This window comes from Bubalus bubalis, chromosome 3 (genome assembly GCF_019923935.1).
Source record: "Bubalus bubalis isolate 160015118507 breed Murrah chromosome 3, NDDB_SH_1, whole genome shotgun sequence".
Classification (NCBI taxonomy): Eukaryota; Metazoa; Chordata; class Mammalia; order Artiodactyla; family Bovidae; genus Bubalus; species Bubalus bubalis.
The window spans coordinates 109,620,052-109,642,648 of record NC_059159.1 but is presented as its reverse complement, the minus strand read 5'-3'; the positions used below and the strand labels follow the sequence as shown (position 1 = coordinate 109,642,648).

General features: G+C 38.5%; 1 protein-coding gene across 1 annotated transcript in view; it reads left to right on the top strand.

The window, feature by feature from the left end:
* Window positions 1-438: 438 nt before the first annotated feature.
* TRPM3 (transient receptor potential cation channel subfamily M member 3) overlaps window positions 439-22,597 on the top strand; it is a gene marked incomplete in the record, with an annotated part of 593,048 nt that continues 570,889 nt past the window's right edge. Inside the window, 1 exon segment of the mRNA XM_045165065.1 lies at window positions 439-776. Coding sequence (XP_045021000.1) covers window positions 600-776 — 177 coding nt within the window.

Here is a 22,597-nt window from a genome sequence, read left to right as displayed (position 1 = left end):
GTGTATATCAGGGTGAGGACCGTCAATCACAGTTAATAAAAACCACAGAACACTACAAAGATTCTTTTTATTGCAGATCCGTTTTACAATAGCTCTCAATTTATGATGTCACATAAATCAAAAGTGAAGTGTTTATCATTCCGAGGCATCCCTTCTCCTTCTGTGTCCTAGCCCCTCCCCCTGTGCCAATTTCCAGCCCTCAAAGATGCTTTGTATAAGAAAGTGCAAGTTCCCCGTTCTGGCTTTATTGATGTTCCCTTTTGCTCTCTTCCTGGCTCCCCCCCAAACCAAGTGAGCAGAGCAAATGGCCCGGGTTTTCCCCCAATGCCTGACCTGCGTTTACTGGGAGGAGAGCAGAAGAGGGAGCGCGCATTCCGAGCAGGCTGCTCTGACTCCGACCACAGGCTGTTCCGTGCAGGAGCAGCAGGCAGTGTGCCTCCATTCAGCCACATTTGGTATGCATGAGCACGGCTGCAGGGAGAGGGGAGGTGGCTTTCTTAAGAAGGTTCAGTGGCTCAAGCAACGCCACTTGACTAGTCTCCCAAGTTGCAGGAAGCCTCTGCCCTGATGGAATTCTCAGGTGTGGAGATGACCATGGGATGCCAGGGCCGTGGGGGACCGTTTGTTTTCTAGGTATTGCTCAGGTTTGCGGTTTCTGGTTTTCCTGGTGGAATTTGGAAGGGGTCATGAATCAAACTGATGCTCCTCGACCCCTGAACTGGACCATCCGGAAGCTGTGCCACGCAGCCTTTCTCCCATCTGTCAGACTTCTTAAGGTACTGTAACTTGCTGCTTTGAATGTCTCTCATTGTGCTTTGCAGGTCTGAATACCCAACTTCGCGCTTGGGCTGGGACACACCTTGTGGGGAGTACAGATGCCTGCAGTACTGGCTGTGTTGCCCATGGCTATTGAGAGGTTCTCAGCTCCCCTCACCCCAGTGTCAGGGATGGATGATGGTCTCAGCCACGTTTGAGAATGAGATTATGGTTGCAGAGAATGGGCTGCCTGAGTGCTCCCCACCCCCAAACATCCCTAAAATAGAATTAATTAACTTCTTTGGGAGGGTGGGAACAGTCGTGGGAGTGAAATCTCTTACTCCTGTGTGTTTGACTCCTGGATTTTTTTCCCTCCCTGGGGAAGCCCTTCGACCCAGTTTCCATTTAAATGGAACCTGAGAGAACAAAGGATTCTCCTTATTATTTTAAAAGCCCTGTGTCCTTAGGTGGTCTCTCAGGTAAAGACAAAGAACAAACCTTATCAGATTGTGACTTTTTTGGCATACTTTTTTTTTTTTTTAAGGCATGATAATTTTAGTATCTTAAGTGAAGTCGGTGATGGGAAAGTATTGTTAAATATATACTAAGTGTGTGCTTCTAGCTTTCTCGCTAGCTCTGAATTACACAAAAGAAACAGTACTATACCTCAGCTAGGATGCTACCTGGTGTCTGCAGCATTTCTCTTTCTAGAAGCAAATATATTAAAAACAATGAGAAAGTCCCCATAACTTTAAGATAATTCATCTTTACCATCTGCCTTGTAGGGAAGGAAATACAAGTAAAAATTTAAAGGTGCAGAAAACAAGTATTTCCCCTTAGAAAAGAGAATGTGGTAGTACTTTTTTGGGAAAAATGTTTATCTCTGGATGTCCCTCCCACATCCAGGTGAAGTTTAAAAGGCAAGATGAAGTTCTTAATCCTCCTTTCCATATTAATATGATACTGAGCTTAATGATCACTGAAAAAATTACACTTACAACATTTTTCTTTCTGAATCTGTGTTCTGGTTGGGTCAAGTTTGATGTGGACAATTAGTTCTGTACAGCTAAGTGGCTTCTTGCATTGGAGTATTAACCCAGTCTCACTCCAGTATTCTTGCCTGGAGAATCCCGTGGACAGAGGAGCCTGGAGGGCTACAGTCCATAGGGTTGCAAAGAGTCGGACATGATTTAGAGACTGAGCATGCATGCATTAACCCTGTCTGAGTTTCCTTTATCCTATTCAACACAAACTGATTAACTTTCCCAAAGGTTACACCCACATCCTGTTCAAACACCCATCATTTTGTTATGATGGTGGTTTGCTTCCTTGAAAGAGTCTTTTGGAGGAAAAGGAGGTTTGGGAGTAGGAGATAAGCTTCCTTGGATATAAGGGCTTTTGCTGTGTTGGAACAACATGCGTGATAGGGCATGAAAAAGAATGAGGCCAGGGACTAACAAACAAATGTAAATTTTCCTCCAGAATTACTCTTGAATCTAGGGTCTGGGGTGAAGAGTATCTTGGCAAACCTAACTATGACTGAAAAAATTGACTTCAGCTATTCCATGTGCAATAAGAAACATTTTTCATTTAAATCACTCATTGGCTTTTCCCAGAAGTAATGTTTTTTAACTTATATAATGACTTTTTAACAGGTGTGTGTATACTACCTTCAATATATTATTCGTTAATACTCTAATTTTTAAATGGCAAATGATATTTATTTTTTGCGTGTCATAAAATCAGCAGAGAAGTATTCTTTTGGGGTAGATTACTTATTTTTAAAACAGCTCTCATCGTTTTTAACTGTGAGTCCCATTCATGTTATATATATATCAGCAACACTGTCAATACTACACCAATACCATGGGTGGCATACATCTCAGTCTTACCCTCCTTTATGAACATGGTGTTTTATAACAAATTTTATTCATCTAAAAGGTGCATTAATGACTGCCCTTCAGATTCTCTCAATAACTGAAAGATAGGATTTGTTTCACTAGAGAACTTTCCTTTCAAACGACATCTGTATTTTGGGGAGATTATATGTCCTAGAAGACTTCAGATATTGAACACATTTCAAACTCGAAGAAAAGTACTACAAAATTCTTTCAGTAATACTTAGAAAGAAATAAACCCTGCTTTTGTATATGAGTTATTGTATTATCAGCATTCTGGATATGAATGCTGTGTAATTTTCCCGCTCCAGATTGTTGCTGTTTTGTCTTTATTATGTTAATCCCTGTGTGTTCTTGCCCTGCTTTTATATTTCAAGTAAAATGGAAGTTCCAGAGTAATCATTTGCATCTTTTGGTCAGTGTTCTTCCTGATTTAGTCTATAAATTAAATATTTAATAGCAATAATTGTACTGTTCTTTCCTCACTTTCTGCTTATTCCTTCTCTCCCCCCTCTCTCTCAATCTCTTATTCTGTCTCCCTCACACTGCCACCACCATGCTAATATAATGGATGGATTCCCTGGAGTCTATTGAAATTGTAAGCTAATAACCCCAATTCTCCTACTATTCAACAGGTAATTTTCGTTCCTCTTCCAAGCCTTTTTCTGATGCAATATGCCCTTTCCAATGCCCTGACATAGCCGTAAATGCAGTTTAGGACATGATGGCATGATTAGATTCAACTAAACCCAGATCAGTCACCATTTCTGACAAGACTGGGTGTGAGCCAATTTCCTCCCTGTCCTTTCCTGGAAAATGCGTTTCTTTGCTAACTTACTTCAGTACCACTCTGATATTTAGAAATGGCTTCATAATCCTGTTTCCTCTATTTCCCATTTCTTAATAGAAACAAGATAGTAAAGAATTAGAAGGGAAAGGCCATCATCTGAAGCACTAATTAAACCCAATGAGTGTTGGAATATAGTTATTATTCCTTCTGAAAACATCTTGTATTGTTATTTTGTCCATCTCAGAGATAATTTTGAACATGCCAGCCAACTTACATTTTGAATTTGAGATTGCATTTGGGAATATCATTTGAAAGTGAATTTTTGGACAAGCACATGATGATGATAGCCAAAAATCAGAGGCTGTTTTCAAACGGATACATTTCAAATGGGACCCTTTCCAAACTGTTTCTCTTCAGTTGTCATTTGCTTCATTTTGATATGTTTCAAGATTTATCTTACTATTAATTGCAGAAAGTCAAATTTATTTCAGTGAGAGAATATTCTTAGCATATTTTATATGCATTTTAAGGTCTGTCTCTGCCATTATTTTCTTTGGGAGATTTTATTTTGGTTACTTCTGTTTAATTTGAATATTAATGTTAGAGCAGACAGCTTTTTCCTGCATTGAAATCTTGGTAGATTTAGTGAAGGGGGCCTTTGAAAAATAGGTTGCTTTGGGGGAAAGGGAAGCTGTGCACTTGTAACAGATTTTGGATAAATACATTTAAGCCAATTTCCTGATGAAGACCAAATAATCTGCATCATTTTAGGATTTTCAAACAAAGAGTATTACTTTGCCACTAGAGCAATGTCAGAAAGAGATTAGAGAAATTATACTTTGGACAGTTAGGTCTAAAAAAATGAGTTCTAATTCCTTCATGTTCCTAACCACCTCTGTGACCTAGGGAGAGTTACTCAACCTCTCTGTAACTTGGTGTCCTTCTCTTTAAAATAGAGAATTTAGATCTTGACTTAGATTTAATGCTATGATTCTCCATGGAAAAGGCTGCCATGCTCTGTGGGCATGGAAAAACCTAGTCTATTGAGGCTAAAAGTAATTAAACTGGATTGGATATTAAAATGGAAGGAGGACTAGAACAGTCGGCAGAGTTTAGATCATAGAGGGCCTTGCCCACTAAACCAAGGCAGTTGACAATGATACTGAAAACTAGGGAGGGCCATTAAAAGGATCTTAGCAGCAAAGTGATTGCTAGATCCAGCTGTTAAATAGATTGCTTTGACTGTAGTGTCTAGAATGCATGGGAGATGGTGAGACTAGAAGCTGAGAGATTAAATTAGAGGCCTGAAGAGTTGAGAAGGATCAGGGGTAATATATTTAGTCTCTTAGTCATGTCCAACTCTTTGCAACTCCATGGACTATAGCCTGCCAGGCTTTTCTGTCAATGGAATTCTCCAGGCAAAAATACTGGAGTGGGTAGCCATTCCCTTCTCTAGAGAATCTTCCCGACCCAGGGTTGGAACCTGGGTCTGCCAGATTGCAGACAGATTCTTTACTGTCTAGCGACTGAACAATAACAACAGCGGGACTAATGCAAAAGTAATGGAGGTAAAATAAATAGGGCCTTGTTAAATCAATTAGTTGTGGTAGAAGGAAGAATTTGGAATTTCTTCAGGTATCTTACTTTGCTGTCTGATGGTCCCAGTGATGGTGGTTCCAGTGTCTGAAAATAAAGATCCTGAGAAGGAAGGACAGAACTCGGTGATTCTTTGGAGCTACAAAGGGTATGCCACTTGCTGATTCTAATGAGACTGAGACAAAAGTAAGGAATGTAATTTCATGTCATTGATGGGACGAGTCCCATTGATAGCAGAACTCTTTGATGTAAATAATATATAATCAGTAATATCACTTAAAGTTTTCTAAGATGGTTTTTTTCTTTGCTCTTATAAAACAATGCCTAGTAAACTCCCATTTTTTAAAATCCAGTTAAATATCTCAGAGTTTTAATTCATTTCCCCACTCCTTTCTCTCTTTTTATTATCAAAAGAGGGATTAGTGAAAGTGAACTGGGTATAAAACAAGAGAAATAATTGAAAGAACAGTGATCAAGTTAGGCCATGAGATCCCAAATTCTGCCCAAAAACACAGTGTTTTCTACTCCTATAATTTCATGTCATGATAACCAGTGTCCATTATATTGTCCCTAAAGCATAGCAAGATCCTGATGACAAAATGAGTTGGGTCTTTTTTTCTACAGTTGATGCCAGACAGCAGAAACTGACTTCCTTTTGCTATCCTCAAACTCTTAGAAGACAATTATGTTGAGATTCATTTTGATTTGTTTTAAATTTGTTACTTTTAAGGACTCCTTTTCACATCTAAAATTCTGTATCTTTTTTTTTAATTCTGTATCTTTATATGGCAGGTAGAATAATATTAATAAACCAGAGCTTTTGTTTAGCTGGGACCAGACACTCCTGAACCATATGTGGGTGAGTAGCACTTGAGTTTCCACAGGAAGAGAGGAAGCATATACCTATTATATCTAGACATGTTCGTGAATGGTGGTGAGTGAGATCAGGGAACTGGTTATGGACCAATTCCACTAAGTGCCTTAAAGATGGGAAGCCTAAGAATAAATTGCTTTTAGGAAAACACAGTGTGTGGTTAGGCAAAATTTTAAGGGCTGCTAATAAACTTCTATCTTTCCATCTCAGCATGCCAGGCTCAGATTCGTTTTAAGAGAATAAGAAAAAAAAATGGACCCAAACTAAAACCCAGGAGAGACAAAATCTGTGTGGTGCATTTCAAGTGGTGGCTTCAACTCAAGCTGCTGAACAGTGACCATGTGATTTGCCTTTTTGTGAAATGTTCCTTGGACATCCTGAGGGAAATTCCTGAGGCACCAAGAAACCCTCCTGTGTCTCTGGAGAGTTCTGCCTTCTGATACCCAGTATTGTGCAGTAAGGAATGACACTGTGTGGTCACTGTAGAATGAGGGGGGATATAGCTGGGTTGTCCAAGCCCAGGCCATCTGGCTTTGGGATGACTTGTGGAGTCAGTAAAATGGTACAAAGTCTGTCTCAAGGGCAATGGTTCTGCCTTCCCTGCAGATGATTTCCTGTGGAGGGAGGGGTGTGAACACTGCCCTTTCAGCAGTGGCTTCAAATTCTCCCCACCCCCATCTAAGTCTGTTGGTATAACCTCAACTGGCTCCAAGCTCATCTGCAGACAACTATCTCCCTTTCCATTAGCTAACATGAAAAAGTAGCTCACAAAAGGTATTCAGTAAATGTTTATTGAAGAATAAATGAGTGAAAGAACATGTGAATGATACATGAAATCCTAAGAAAGCTTAAAAATCACTTGGGGAGCTTATGAGCAAAGCAAATATTCAAGTTCATCCCTGAGGATGCTGACTCAGTAGGTAGCTGGTGGGTCCAGAAATTTGCATTTTAACAAGCTCTCCTAGTGATTCTGATATGAACAGCTCTTAGAAGGACCACACATTGAGGAAAAACTGCCTTAGATTCTACAATGCTAGAGGGAAACTCAATTAAATGCCTTCTCTCTTTTGCTGGCATCTGGGCAGAACAGATTATGTGCTAGTTAACAGTAGGAGCAAAAGGTTTTTCAGAAACAGTTCACAAGTTTTCAAAACGTTTAATCATAAAAAATCATTTAGATACAGAAATAATTGAGTTCAGCTGCCCTGTTTTGGTTTACAGATGATGTATCATCATAAAGGGAAGGAATGTTTGTTCCTTTTTTTTTTCTTTTCTGTTTATCTATTTTAGATTTCCCTGTGTATTATTTTCATGATTTATTCAGGCATATGACATACAATTTTAGATTTTTTTCTAAAAAATTTAAAAAAATTATGTTGAATTTATATAGAGATATGATTGTGAACCAGAGCTCCCAAAGATAGTGTACATCATCAAGATTCTGGAGCATCCTGCATATGCCCCTTTAAACTTCCCTATGAAATGGTATGGACCTAACAGAAGCAGAAGATATTAAGAAGAGGTGAGAAGAATACACAGAAGAAATGTACAAAAAGATCTTCATGACCCAGATAATCAAGATGGTGTGATCACTCACCTAGAGCCAGATATCCTGGAATGTGAAGTCAAGTGGGCTTCAGGAAGCATCACTATGAACAAAGCTAGTGGAGGGGATGGAATTCCAGTTGAGCTACTTCAAATCCTGAAAGATGATGCTGTGAATGTGCTCTACTCAATATGTCAGCAAACCTGGAAAACTCAGCAGTGGCCACAGGACTGGAAAAAGTCAGTTTTCAATCCAATCTCAAAGAAAGGCAATGCCAAAGAATGCTCAAACTACTGCACAATTGCACTCATCTCACACGCTAGTAAAATAATACTCAAAATTGTCCAAGCCAGTCTTCAACAACATGCAAACCGTGAACTTCCAGATGTTCAGGGTGATTTTAGAAAAGGCAGAGGAACCATAGATCAAATTGCCAACATTCCCTGGATCATGGAAAAAGCAAGAGAGTTCCAGAAAAACATCTATTTCTGGTTTATTGACTATGCCAAAGCCTTTGACTGTGTGGATCACAATAAACTGTGGAAAATTCTTAAAGACATGGGTATACCAGACCACCTGACCTGCCTCTTTAGAAACCTGTATGCAGGTCAGGAAGCAACATTTCAAACTGGACATGGAACAACAGACTGGTTCCAAATTGGGAAAGGAGTATGTCTGCTTATTTAACTTATATGCAGATTACATCGTAAGAAATGCTGGGCTGGAGGAAGCACAGGCTGGAATCAAGATTGCCGGAAGAAATATCAATAACCTGAGGCATGCAGATGACACCACCCTTATGGCAGAAAGTGAAGAGGAACTAAAGAGCCTCTTGATGAAAGTGAAAGAGGAGAGTGAAAAAGTTGGCTTAAAGCTCAACATTCAGAAAACTAAGATCGTGGCATCCGGTCCCATCATTTCATGGCAAATAGATGGGGAAACAGTGGAAACAGTGGTTGACTTTATTTTTGGGGGTTCCAAAATCACTGCAGATGGTGATTGCAGTCATGAAATTAAAAGATGCTTACTCCTTGGAAGGAAAGTTATGACCAACCTAGACAACATGTTAAAAAGCAGAGACATTCCTTTGTCAACAAAGTTTCGTCTAGTCAAGGCTATGGTTTTTCCAGTAGTCATGTATGAATGTGAGAGTTGGACTATAAAGAAAGCTGAGCCCTGAAAAATTGACGGTTTTGAACTGTGGTGTGGGAGAAGACTCTTGAGAGGCCCTTGGACTGTAAGGAGATCCGACCAGTACATCCTAAAGGAGATCAGTCCTAGGCGTTCATTGGAAGGACTGATGTTGAAGCTGAAACTCCAATACTTTGGCCACATGATGTGAAGAGCTGACTCATTTGAAAAGATCCTGATGCTGGGAAAGTTTGAGGGCAGGAGGAAAAGGGGACGACAGAGGATGAGATGGTTGGATGGCATCACTGACTCAATGGACATGGGTTAGGGTAGACTCCAGCAGTTGGTGATGGACAAGGAGGCCTGGTGTGCTGCAGTTCATGGGGGTCACAAAGAATCGGACACGACTGAGCAACTGAACTGATGATGGTTCTTGGAATTGCAGTGGTCCCTCAAGTGCATGTCCTTTAGATTCCAGTGGTATGTGATAGTACCAACTGAGCTGTGGTCAGTTCACTTGGGGACCAAGGCCAAAGCAGCCATAATGATGCCTACGTTAACAGAGACCCCCACCGGTGCCAGTGTCTATTCCACCCGATATCCTTCAAAAACTAAGGAAGAGATTCTGGACAGGGAAGGGGAGGAAGTGAACATATAGGGATTTCATTTTTAAAAATACATTCAAAATTAAAATTAATTTTACACTTGAATTTTTAAAAATGATGTCTGATATTAAATATTAAATGTGGGAAATTGAGCTGAACCAGATTTTCTTGGCTCCTGAACATGTGAGAAAATTACAGTGCTATAATTGCTTGAGTGAGGTGGGGCAGGTATAACAAAATCTCTAAGAGGGACACACTAGTATCTACTTTTATCTCACATAAAATTTATGTTAAAAGCAGTTGGGGATTTTGTTCTAGCCAGTTGCTCTTCCCTACTTCCATTTTCAGAGGCATATACATAGGAATTTGCAGTTTAGAGATAGCATTGGTAACTTTTGCTTCTTTTCCCCCAAATAAAGAATTTCAGGGTTTACTATAAAGACAGATAGGTGATAGATAGATGATAGGTAATAGACAAATACATGATAGATAGATAGATGGATAGGCAGATAGATGAAAGAAGAAAGGAATTGATTCTGTTGTTTAAAAATCTATTGACAAGAACATTTTATATATTAAATTGCCTTCCTTGGAGGGAGATTTATCCACCAAATCAGTTCTTAAAGGAGTATTTCTCAAAGTGTGGTCCAAGACTACATATTATAGAATCAGTTTCACAGAACTCAATCCAAACCTATTAGTTTAAACCCGTGGGAGGACCTTGAGAATCTGCATTTTAACACACAACCAGATGAACTTTATACACTGTAACAGTTGAGAATCTCTCTTCTGAAATGTGACACTTCAATAAACTGATGTTGGCTCATTAAAATTATGCCTTGTGACTGCAAGGAGATCAAAGCAGTCAATTCTAAAGGAAATCATTCCTGAATATTCATTGGAAGGACTGATGCTGAAGCTGAAACTCCAATACTTTGGCCACCTGATGTGAAGAGGTGACTCATTGGAAAAGACCCTAATGCTGGGAAAGATTGAAGGCACGAGGAGAAGGGGACATCAGAGGATAAGATGGTTGGATGGCATCTTCGATGTGATGGACATGAGTTTGAGTAAGCTCCAGAAGTTGGTGATGGACATGGAAGTCTAGTGTGCTGCCTTCCATGGGGTCTCAAAGAGTCAGACATGACTGAGAGACTAAAGTGAACTGATGCTCACAGAACACTTAATGACTTTCACAGTTTTTTCTTATGGGATCATGCAGGAAAGCTAACTTAGGTGTTAAGAATGTGTGGTCAATAAGTGATATCATAGATTAGAAGAAAAAATGACACGTTAACGTCTGTCTTGTTTACTTCAAGTGGTTTTAACTTACATTTTTGAGGCAGAAATCCTTCAGGAAAGAAAGTTTAACTTCTGCTCTAATCATTTGGCCGTTGCTGAAATAAGCAAGCTCCCTCTCAACTGCTCCCTTTCTTCTATTTCTCCCAATTGCATCACCCATTCACGACTTTGCCCAACTGGAAAGCTCAGGCTTATGCCTTTGCTTTGTTTGCCTTCACCCCTTATATAATCAGCCAATCAGTTCTGCCATGTTTTCTCATAAATATGTCTCTGTTCTACCCCCTTCTGTCTATTCTAAGTTCCCCAAACCAATCTTTCCTTCTCTTGGCCCCAAAATACTATAGCAGTCTACTTCAAATTGATCCTTTCCACAGCTATACCAGAATGGTTCCCTTAAATGCACATAAGATCAGGATACTGCCATGTTTGACATTCTTTAATAGTACCCCTTTTCTTGTAGAATAAAATCCTAATCTCCTTGAAATGGTATTTAAGACCTTCTGTGATCTGTCTTCCATCTACTTCTTTGCCTTTATACTTTGCTTTTCCCTTTCTCAAATCATGAATTTCCTTTTAGCTGGGCTTTTTGCACAAGCTATTTCCATTGCCTGGAAAATCTGAACCACATCGTCTCCTACCTAACCCCTGCCAATATTTTAATTCTCAACTAAGTTGGATGAGTTTAAGAAAAAATTTCCTGAATTCCTAAACCCAGATTGGGCTCTCCTTTTACTCATACTCATAAAATTTAGTGGGTATTTCCATCTTTGCGTTGAACATGTTATAGTATTATTAGCTCTTTCACCTCATTCTGAAAAGCTTCTTAAAGTTAGGAACCATATCTTAGACAATTTCATGCATTATATCATTTATCCGACGGCACAGGATAATTGGGGTGCTAAGGCATATGTGCTAAGTTACTTCAGTTGTGTCTGACTCTTTATGACCCTGTGGACTGTAGTGTGTCAGGCTCCTCTGTCCATGGGATTTTCCTCCCAGGGATCTTCCCAACATAGGGATCAAACCCACATCTCTTATGTCTCCTGCATTGATAGATGGATTCTTTACCTCTAGGGCCAGGGGTGCTAAATGAATAGGTAAATGTTGGAGGGAAAGGATAACTGTGCTCCTGATGCAGTGCTCTGAAGCCACTTAAAAGAACCAAATGAAATTATAAGGTCTTGGCATTTTGTCTAATTAAAGGATACTTTGAGCTTGAGTTGATATATTTCATGTATTTCCCAAATTGGAAGATTAGTTAAGGAATTGAACCAATGATTAGTACTCAAAGTGATGCAGAATAAAATATTTACTTAAGGAAGAAACTGTAAGTAGGTAGAAACAGATGTCTGCTTTGAAAATATTTACTGAAATTTAAAGTGAGAAATTGAAATTACTTCATTTATTGCTTTTGTTGGAGAAAAGGGAATTCCTTAATTTAGTGATTGAGAGACTTTAATATGTTGCTTCATGTAACTTTAGTAGTGTTTTTGGCTAGGTTACACTGTAAATTAGAGAAAGTACTATTAGAGGAAAAACTACACCGTTAAACTCAGACTACTCTTGCCTTTATCCTTTAAAAATGCCATTGGCTAATGTCTAGATATAATTATGTGGACACAACTATATTGAAGTATTTTGTCATTTTTATTTAAAGGCAAATATGGCTTTAGACTTTTCTGTTAGCATTAGGTTATTTAACTGTATCCTAAATCATGGATAGAAGTATTCTATCATCAGGTATCATAGATAGGGGCTTCCCAAGTGGCTCAGTGGTAAAGAACCTGCCTGCCAAAGCAGGAGATGCAGATTCGATCTCTGGGTGGGAAGATCCCCTCGAGAAGGAAATAGCAACCCACTCCAGTATTCTTGCCTGGGAAACCCCATGCACATAGGAGTCTGGTGAGCTATAGTCCATGGAGTTGTAAAAGAGTCGGACACAATTTAGTGACTAAACAACAAGAGCAACATCATGGATAGATGGTATCAAATAGAAGTTCTAGTTTATTCTTTTGTGACAGCAACAAAAATGTCTCCAGACATAGTCAAATATCCTTTGGCACAGGGGTGGGAGATGAGGTGGAGGAGTCATCCCAGTTAAGAAGGGCTGCTTTAAACATTTCCTCTTGAGGATGGAGAGTAGGTTGTTGATTTCACTGGAAACCTAACAGAGATTTCCTAGTGATGTAAAGAGGATTAACTTTAGATACACTTTCTTTTTAATTTTACAAAGATTGAAATTTAGCTTACATTTAGAACATTAATTGGTCAAGTTCTAGTCACTAAATCTAGAAAGACTAAATGATTATTTTCTCAACTTATTGTCAATCATCTCTTGTAAGATAAGAAAATTAAATGTGACCAATTTGTCTCAAAGTATTTGAATTTCCATATATTACTGCTTTATGTATTCTAAGCAGAACATGTGTGATTTGATTGATGTATTAAAAAATATTTAATTTTCACCATTATTCTATAATAACTTCTACTTAGAACTATTTAAGAATAATACAATATAAAATTCATTTCAATGGATAAATGAAAAAATATTTTACTTCATCAAGATGAATTTTTTTGTATAATGTTAGTTCATGTGAGCAATCAAAGATTCTGAGATAAATCTAGTAATTAACACAAGGAGGGTACATAATTTAATTTAAAAGTGAATATAATTAAAGCTAATTTTTAATCATTAAATTGATTATGATCAAATGGACAGAAAACTAGATTTTAGCCCTAATTCTGAATAATTATTAATCCCAGCTGAGTTACCTGGAATAAATAGTTTTATCTTTTAGTTTTCTCATATATAAAAAGGCAGGATTGGAGTAGATAAGGACTGGCAAATTTTTCTATAAAAGGCTAGATGGAAAAGTGGCTTGATGGGTCATATAGTTGCCATCTCTATCACAACTATTCAATTTTGCCATTGTAGCTTGAGAAAGTAGCCACATACAACACATAATAAATGAATGTATTTGTGATCCAGTTAAACTTATTTAGGAACACCGTGCTATGGTCTGAGTGTTCATGTGCTGAAAATCCATATATTGAAATCCTGACCCCAAAGGTGATGGTATTACCTTTGGTGGACCGTTCAGGTGGTACATAAGTCATAAGGGAGGGATGCTGTTGAATGGTGTCTGTGCCTTGTAGAAAAGGCTCCAGAGAGCTCCCTACCCCTTCTAAAAAGACGTCTGTGCCCTAAAAGAGGGCCCTCTCTTGACCATGGTGGAAACTTGATCTTGAGCTTCCAGCCTCCAGAACTGTGAGCAATAAGTTTCTACTGTTTATAACCCACCCAATCTGTGGTATTTTGTTATAGTGGCCTGAAGAGACTAATGCTGAAATTTGAATTTCATGTAATTGTCACATATCATGAAATATTATTTTTATTTTTCAACCAGTTTGAAATATAAAAGCTATTCTTGGCTCATCAGCCATACATAGAGGGCAGATTGTACTTGCCTGTGGACTGCAGCTTGTCAAACATGGGATGATTGTTAAGTTCCCTTATAGCTCTGATATTCTTGGATTAATTCATGATGACAGAAAGCCATTGCTTGCTCCTATTTATTTTAAAATTACTTGGAAAGAACTGAGAGCAAATCATTTATTGTTATAATTGTTATCGCATACTCATTGGAGAGTGGTGTGGGATATACTTACTGTCTCATAATGTAGGTCACATTTAGTAAATGTTTGTGGGGAATATTTGTTTTCTATCTCTAAAAATCTGAATGCTTCAGTTCTTTAAAAGATGTCTTTTCAGAAACTATATTGAAATATACAGAGGCTAAAAGTGAAGTGATACTAAAACTTAACATTTAAAAATCCTTTTTAATTTACGAAGTTCTTTGCTTTACATTAAATGAACTGAACTTCATAGCAACACTGTGAAACAAGTATAGAAAACTCAATTATCCCTCTTTTGAGCTGGAAAAATTAAATACCTTTACTCTCTCTTCATCTGAGACCCAACTAGATTATGGAGTAATGCATTGATAAGACAAACAATTAAATCATTTGGGTACTTGACAGCAAAAACAATTAAATGGCATGTTCTCAAATTGATCATTGACAAAACAGGAAACTTCTCTGAATTTTAATTTCCTTTAATTGTAAATTCAGTAAAAATATTGCTTTATGTTCAGAAATTAATATGTTTGGTGTTGGCATACTCTGTAGCCAGTTTTCAGTTAATATGACTTCCTTCCTTTCAGCCTAATAAAACAGCAATCAGTTCAGTTCAGTCGCTCAGTCGTGTCCGACTCTTTGCGACCCCATGAATCACAGCACTCCAGGCCTCCCTGTCGATCACCAACTCCCGGAGTTCACCCAGACTCATGTCTATTGAGTCAGTGATGCCATCCAGCCATCTCATCCTCTGTCATCCCCTTCTCCTCCTGCCCAATGGTGCAGTGCAAAAGAACAAAATTTAAAAAGTATTTTGTAATAATTTGGGTTTAGGGGAATATATACTATTCATGTGCAACTAATTACACTTTGTACTTATTGTACCATCAGAGTCGCCAGTTATTGTAGGTTGTATTAGGGTTCTCCAAAGAAACAGAATCAATTGTGTGTGTGTGTGTGTGTGTGAGTAAAACAGTTTATTCTAAGGAATTGGCTCACATGATTGTGGAGGCTTAGCAAGTTCACAATATGATGATGGACACTGGCAAGCTGGAGACTCAGGAAAGAGTTGCATTTTTAGTCCAAATGCAGTCTTCAGTAGAACAAAGAATAACTGATGTTGCAGATAAAGTTCAAAGACAGTCTTCTGGAAAAGTCTGTCTTGTTTGGGGGAGGGTCAATCTTTTATCCTATTCAGGCCGTCAGCAAATTGTATGAGGCCCACCCACAGTTTGGGGGGCAGTGTGCTTTACTCAGATACCACTGATTTAAATATTAATTTCAGCCAAATACACTCTAACGGAAATATTCACAATAATGTTCAGAAAAATATCTGAGCATTGTGGCCTAGATAAGTTTACATATAAAATTAGTAATCACATCAATCTTTGTCACAATTATGTTAAAGCTACTATTTTACACGTACAATTGACCTTTGAACAATGGACTTGAACTGTGCAGGTCCACTTATGTGTGGATTTTTTTTCAATAAATATATACTGCAGTACAAATAATCCAAGATTGGTTGAATTTGCAGTTGTGAAACTGTGGTTATGGAGGGCTGGCTTTAAAGTCATATGTGAATTTTCAGCTGTGTGATGAGTCAGTGTCCCTAACTCTGGTATTATTGTTCAAAGATCAACTGTAGTTTGCTTGGAAATAACAGAAATCCATTCATACACTAACCAAAATTTCTTCTAAGGTTAATCTCTGGAATATCTAGCAAATGGAAATATATCCAGATAACAAAGAGACTCCCCCAGGCTTTTCTGTAATAGGGCCCTTGAGTCACTCATTTTGGCTTCTCTTGACCCATCTATTCTGTATTTCTGGTTTTCTTTGTAGACTGGCTTCCTCTATCACTCTGTATTTCGCTCATTCTTGCCACAGTGTCCAGTTCTATATGATCCTGCTGCTGCATTTCTTCTTATATCTTACCAGTTTGTTTCTCCTATTTTCCTAGGGAATCTTACTGACTCAGGTTTGGTCATATATTCATTATTGCCTACAGAGCTTTGGTCAAGGAAATTGAATCACCTGATATAAATATGGCCACCTAGACCTGTTCTTCTAATAGGTAATGTGGGAAGGTAGCAGATTCTGTTAGCAAAGAAAAAGGCACAAATCTACACTTATTCAGTTAGCACCAATCCCCTACACACTCAATAGTTTAATGGTTCTGAAAGCCATTCAGCCTAAAAGATAAAACAAAAAAATCCATTCTGTTAAGTGTAGATAAATAATTAGTGTGCACCTTTTTGCTAAAATCACTGCAGATGGTGATTGCAGACATGAAATTAAAAAACACTTGCTCCTTGGAAGGAAAGTTACGACCAACCTAGATAGCATATTCAAAAGCAGAGACATTACTTTGCCAACAAAGGTCTGTCTAGTCAAGGCTATGTTTTTTCCAGTAGTCATGTGTGGATATGAGAGTTGGACTATAAAGAAAGCTGAGTGCAGAAGAGTTGATGCTTTTGAACTGTGGTGTTGGAGAAGACTCTTGAGAGTCCCTTGGACTGCAAGGAGATCCAACCAGTCCATCCTAAAGGAGATCAGTCCTGGGTGTTCATTGGAAGGACTGATGTTGAAGCTGAAACTCAATACTTTGGCTACCTCATGAGGAGAGCTGACTTATTTGAAAAGACCCTGATGCTGGGAAAGATTGAGGGCAGGAGGAGAAGGGGATGACAGAGGATGAGATGGTTGGATGGCATCACCGACACAATGGACATGGGTTTGCGTGGACTCTGGGAGTTGGTAATGGACAGGCAGGCCTGGCGTACTGCGATTCATGGGGTCACAAAGAGTCGGACCCTACTGAGTGACTAAACTGAACTGAACAGGAGGAAATGGATTCCAACTGTAGAACCTGATTTTAGGTGTACTAGAAAAACAATATTTTTAAAGAACAGGCTTAGAGAACCAGGAAAAATAGTAATCTCTCCTGCATTAGAATTAAGAAGAAATGCTTTTAGAGTCCACTACAGGATAGCATGATGGGCTCCACTATCTCCTTAAAGGCCTGTTTGAGTTTCCTCTACTTTTCATGGTTTCACCACTGCTGAAAAGTCCTGTGGAGCTTTTAACGGAATTTGTCAATTCTTCTGACTGAATGGAATTGTACCATCCCAAATTTGTATCCTCAAAGAAAACCAAGTAGTACATTGTTTGAAAGTACTAACATGATGGTGAACTAAATATAAGAAAAATTTTATGTTTTTAAAAAATTAACTGTTTGGAAGGAATTCAGTCTAAGAGATTAGTGTTTTAATCAGATTATTCCTGTTTTCCTCAATGTTCATTTGAAAAGGAAAAGTTCAAAGACATTTAATGTTGTCATTTTGTTCATAGGTGTCCAGCAATTCACAGATCAAAACAGAAATATAAAATTAGATTTTCTCCCCATTAATTTATTCATTCTTCACACATATTCATTCTACAATTATCTATTGCTATGTGTCAGAAATGTGCAAAAAATATTAGAAATTCAGAGATGAAAAATACTAGGCTCCCCATCAAAAGGAGATAAAATGGAGTTAGATGATCAAGCAAATTGGAAGGGATACCATGGTTTGATATGTTTTTATATTGGTAAGCATAGATAAAAGAAACCAAATAATAGGCTGGAAGGTGCTAGAAAAGATAACTCCTGAACTAAGTATTGAAAGAGATACCTATGGGAACTTGGGATAGAAAGAATATTCTAGACAAATAAAATGGCATGTACAAAGGCAAGAAGGCATCCTAGAGAGTATTGCTCATGGAGATCATTCCCATGAGGGAAGTTGAAGGATCAAGTGTAAAGGGATTGTCAAGGAAAGAAGTGGGCCAAGGGGAATGCCATGCAGCTAAGGGATTACATCCTGTGGTGAGTGTGGAGTGTATTTATATTGCTCTGGCATATACAGCTCATACTCATTTTACAGTCTGCCAGTTTAGTTTGCTCACACTGAAGTACAAGCTGCCACCTCCTCGCCCTCTTCCTCACAGAATCTCTGTAGATAATACCACTGCCCCCAGCTGTGCAAATGCAGAGGCGAACTCAGATTCATTAGTCATTAAGTGTAGGAATTGTTCAGAAGCTGCAGGATGCTCTATTAAGGGTGTTACACTGTAGGAGAGATCTTCATTGTTCTTTTCCTTTGTTTTTTTTTTTTGTGTGTGTGTGCCCCTGGCAAACTCATTTTCCATATTCAAACAACTTTGCAAACTGCCTCATCATGGAAAAATGTTTTGTCCTGTTTTATAGATTTTAAAATGTCTTCATCCAGAATGATAATGAACTTACAAAAATTATAGTAAACAAAAGCTATGACACATAGCATCTTTCTTTTGCTATGGACAGCTATAAAATGTTAGGCACAGGGGATAATGAGCTTACTGTGTAGCTTTCAATAACGGCACATCACTGAGTGCAGGGAGTAGGTGTGCATTCAGATGTGTCCCCATTTGGCAAACAAGTAACTCTGCACATCAAGACTGTGTAACTTCTCTGGGATTTCCGTCATCCTCCACCATTCTGTAAAAGTCTCTACTGGGTGAACTACAAGTGAACAGATAAACATCATCAAGAAAACTTTCTAACGTTGAGGTAAACCTACATAAAGTAAAATTCATGAGTGTTCTTTCTTAACTCAACAATTTTTAGAATGTAATCACCTGCAAGACCACTACCCATATCAAGATACATTAAATTTACATCACCCTAAAGAATTCCTAGTCACCTTTCCCAGTTAATACCACTATTACCACCACCACCCACAACCACCACTGACAGGCTTTTATCACTCTACATGATTAATAGTTTTGCCTGACGTAGAATTTTGAATAAGGAGAATCATACAGTGTATACTCTTGCATCTGGCTTCTTCCACTCAACATAATGGTTCTGAGATTCATCCATTTTGTTTTGTCAGTCTGTATAATATCACATTGTATGAATATGGCATGATTTGTTTATCCTTTTTTCTGTTAATGGACAGAGTTCCTACAGATTATGGTGCTATGAACATACTTGTGAACCTATGCACTTATTTGTGTTGGGGATGCAAAAATAGGAAGTTAAAAACCTGGAATAACAGGCAAGTTTGGCCTTGGAGTACAAAATGAAGGAGGGCAAAGGCTGTGTTTGCCCAGAATTTTGCCCAGAGAATGCACTGGTCATAGTAAATGCCCTCTTCCAACAACACAAGAGATGACTCCTCTACATGGTTATATACTAGGATTGGAGTTATTCACTTATAGGGTAGGCATATATTTGATCTTAGTAGAAACTGCCAAAGAATTTTACAAAATGGTCATAGCATTTTATATTCCCTTTATATAACATATGAAAATTTCAGTTGCTATATATTCTCACCAAAATTAGCATTGTCTCTCTTTCTTTACATTTTAGCCATTCTGATGGGTATGTAGTTGTAACTCATTAAGGAATTTTCATCTCCCTAATGAGTAATGTTATGTTAAATTTCACATGTAAACATATAGTAGCAAAAAATGTATGGGCAAACCTCGGGAAAAGGGAAGAAAATGAACTTTTATTGAGCTATTATTGTGGCCAGAAACCATGATGCATGATTTATATCTTGTCATCTAATCTTTGTTGTTGTTGTTGTTCAGTCACCTAGTTGTGTCCAACTCTTTGTGACTCATGGACTGCAGCACACCAGGCTTCCCTGCCCAAGTTCATATCCATTGTATTGGTTATACCATCCAGTCATCTCATCCTCTGTTACGCTCTTCTCCTTCTGCCTTGAGTCTTTCCCAGCATCAGGGTCTTTTCCAGTGAGTCAGCTGACCAACGTGTTGGAGCTTAAGCTTCAGCATCAGTCCTTTCAATGAATATTCAGGCTTGATCTCCTTTAAGATTGATTGGTTTGACCTTCATGTCCAAGGGACTCTCAAGAGTCTTCTCCAACACCACAGTTCAAAAGCGTCAATTCTTCAACACTCTGCCTTCTTTATGGTCCAGCTCTCGCAACCATACTGGAAAGACCATAGCCTTGACTAAACGGACCTTTGTCAACAAAGTGATGTCTTTGCTTTTTGCACACTGTCTAGATTTGTCATAGCTTTTCTGCCAAGAAGCAATCATCTACTGATTTCATGGCTGCAGTCACCATCCGCAGTGATTTTAGAGCTCAAGAAGAGGAAATCTGTTACGGCCTCCAGCTTTTCACCTTCTATTTGCCATGAAGTGATGGGGCTAGATGCCATGATCTTAGTTTATTTTAATATTGAGTTTTAAGCTGGGTTTATCACTCTCGTCCTTTGCCCTTTTCAAATGGTTCTTTAGTTCCTCTTCGCTTTCTGCCATTAGAGTGGTATCATCCTTGTATCTGAGGTTATTGATATTTCTCTCAGCAATCTTGATTCCAGTTTGTAATTCATCCAGCCCGGCATTTCTCATGATGTGTTCTGAGTATAAGTTAAATAAACAGGGTGACAGTAAACAGCCTTATACTTCTTTCTCCATCCCAAACCAGTCAGTTGTTCCATACAGGGTTCTTACTGTTGCTTCTTGACCAGCATACAGGTTTCTCAGCAGACAGTTAAGATGGTCTGGTATTCCCATCTCTTTAAGAGTTTTTCACAATTTGTTATAAACCATACAGTCAAAGGCTTTATCCTAGTCGATGAAACAGTGGTAGATGATTTCCTGGAATTCCCTTGCATTCTCTGTGATCCAGAGAATGTTGGCAGTTTGATCTCTGGTTCCTCTGCCTTTTCTAAACCCAGCTTGAACATTTGGAAGTTCTTGGTTCATGTAATGCTGAAGCCTCACTTGGAGGATTTTGAGCATTACCTTACTAGCATGGGAGATATATGAAATTTTCTGGTGCTTTGAACATTCTTTAGTACTGCCTTTCTTGGGAACTGGAATGAGGATTGACATTTTCCGGTCCTGTGGCCACTGCTGGGCTTTCCAAATTTGCTGACATACTGAGTGCAGCACTTTGATAGCATCATCTTTTAGGATTTGAAATAGCTCAGCTGGAATTCCATCACCTTCACTAGCTTTATTGACAGCAGTGCTCCCTAAGGTCCACTTGACTTCACATTCCAGAATGTCTGGCTTTGGGTGAGTGACCACACCATGGTGGTTATCTGAGTCATTGTCATTTTTTGTACCATTCTTCCATGTATTCTTTCCATCTCTTCTTGATCTCTTCTGCTTCTATTAGATCTTCACTGTTTCTGTTCTTTATTGAGCCCATCTTTGGATGAAATTTTCCTTTGATATTTCCAATTTTCTTGAAGAGATCTCTAGTCTTTCCTCTTCTGATGTTTTCCTCTGTTTCTTTGCACTGTTCATTGAATAAGAGCTTTTTGTCTCTCCTTGCTATTGTCTCTCCTTGCTATTTTCTGGAAATCTGCATTTAATAGGGTGTACCTATTCCTTTCTCCCTTGATTTTCTCTTCTTTCTTTAGCTGTTTGTAAAGCCTCCTCAGATGACCACTTTGCCTTCTTGCTTTTCTTTTTCCTTGGGATGGATTTATTTGCTGCCTCCAGTACAATATTGTGGACCTCTGGCCATAGTTCTTCAGGCACTCTGTTTACTACATCTAATCCCTTGATTCTATTTGTCACCTCCACTGTATAATCATAGGGGATTTGATTTGCATTGTACCTGGCTGGCCTATTGGTTTTCCCCACTTTTTTTAGTTTAAGCCTGAATTTTGCTGTCAGAGGCTGATGATCAGAGCCACAGTCAGCTCCAGGTCTTGTTTTTGTCAACTGTATACAGATGAGGAATCTGTGATTAAGAGACATTAAATAAAGTAGAGATAGTTAATAATATTATTTTGCAATGTAGTTGGAAGAAATAAATGAATCATAACATGTTTATACACATTGTATTGTATATTCTTAAGTACTGAGAATAGTGCTTGGCATGTGAGAAACACTCAATTATGCATTTGCTCTTTTGAAACATAATGCTACAAATTGTAAATACAAACCAATTATCTTGTAGCTTTTAAGGAAAAATAGAGAGATAGTAGGCTAAAAATTTATCCATCTGAAGTCAACATAGGAAGTTTCATGCAGTGTTGACTTTGTGACTAAGGATGTGTCCATATTAGTGGTGTTGGTCACCTTTGAGGAGTTCCCAAGCAGGTCTGATTGTTCAGAACTATAGTCATTCCATGGAATTTGATTTGAATGGAGAATGTTCATGTTTCAGAAAGAGGGCATTCTTTGTGACCCCATGGACTGTGGTCTACCAGGCTCCTCTGCCCATGGAATTTTCCCACCAAGAATACTAGAGTGGGTTGCCATTTCCTCCTCCAGGAGATCTTCCTGACCCAGGGATCAAACCCACGCCTCCTGTGCGTCCTGCATTGGCACGCTGATTCTTTACCACTGAGTCACCTGGAAATCTCAGGCTTCCTTTAGTTGAGTGATGAATTCACTGTTTCCACTAAACTTGTCAGATGCCTCCTACTTCTGGAATATCA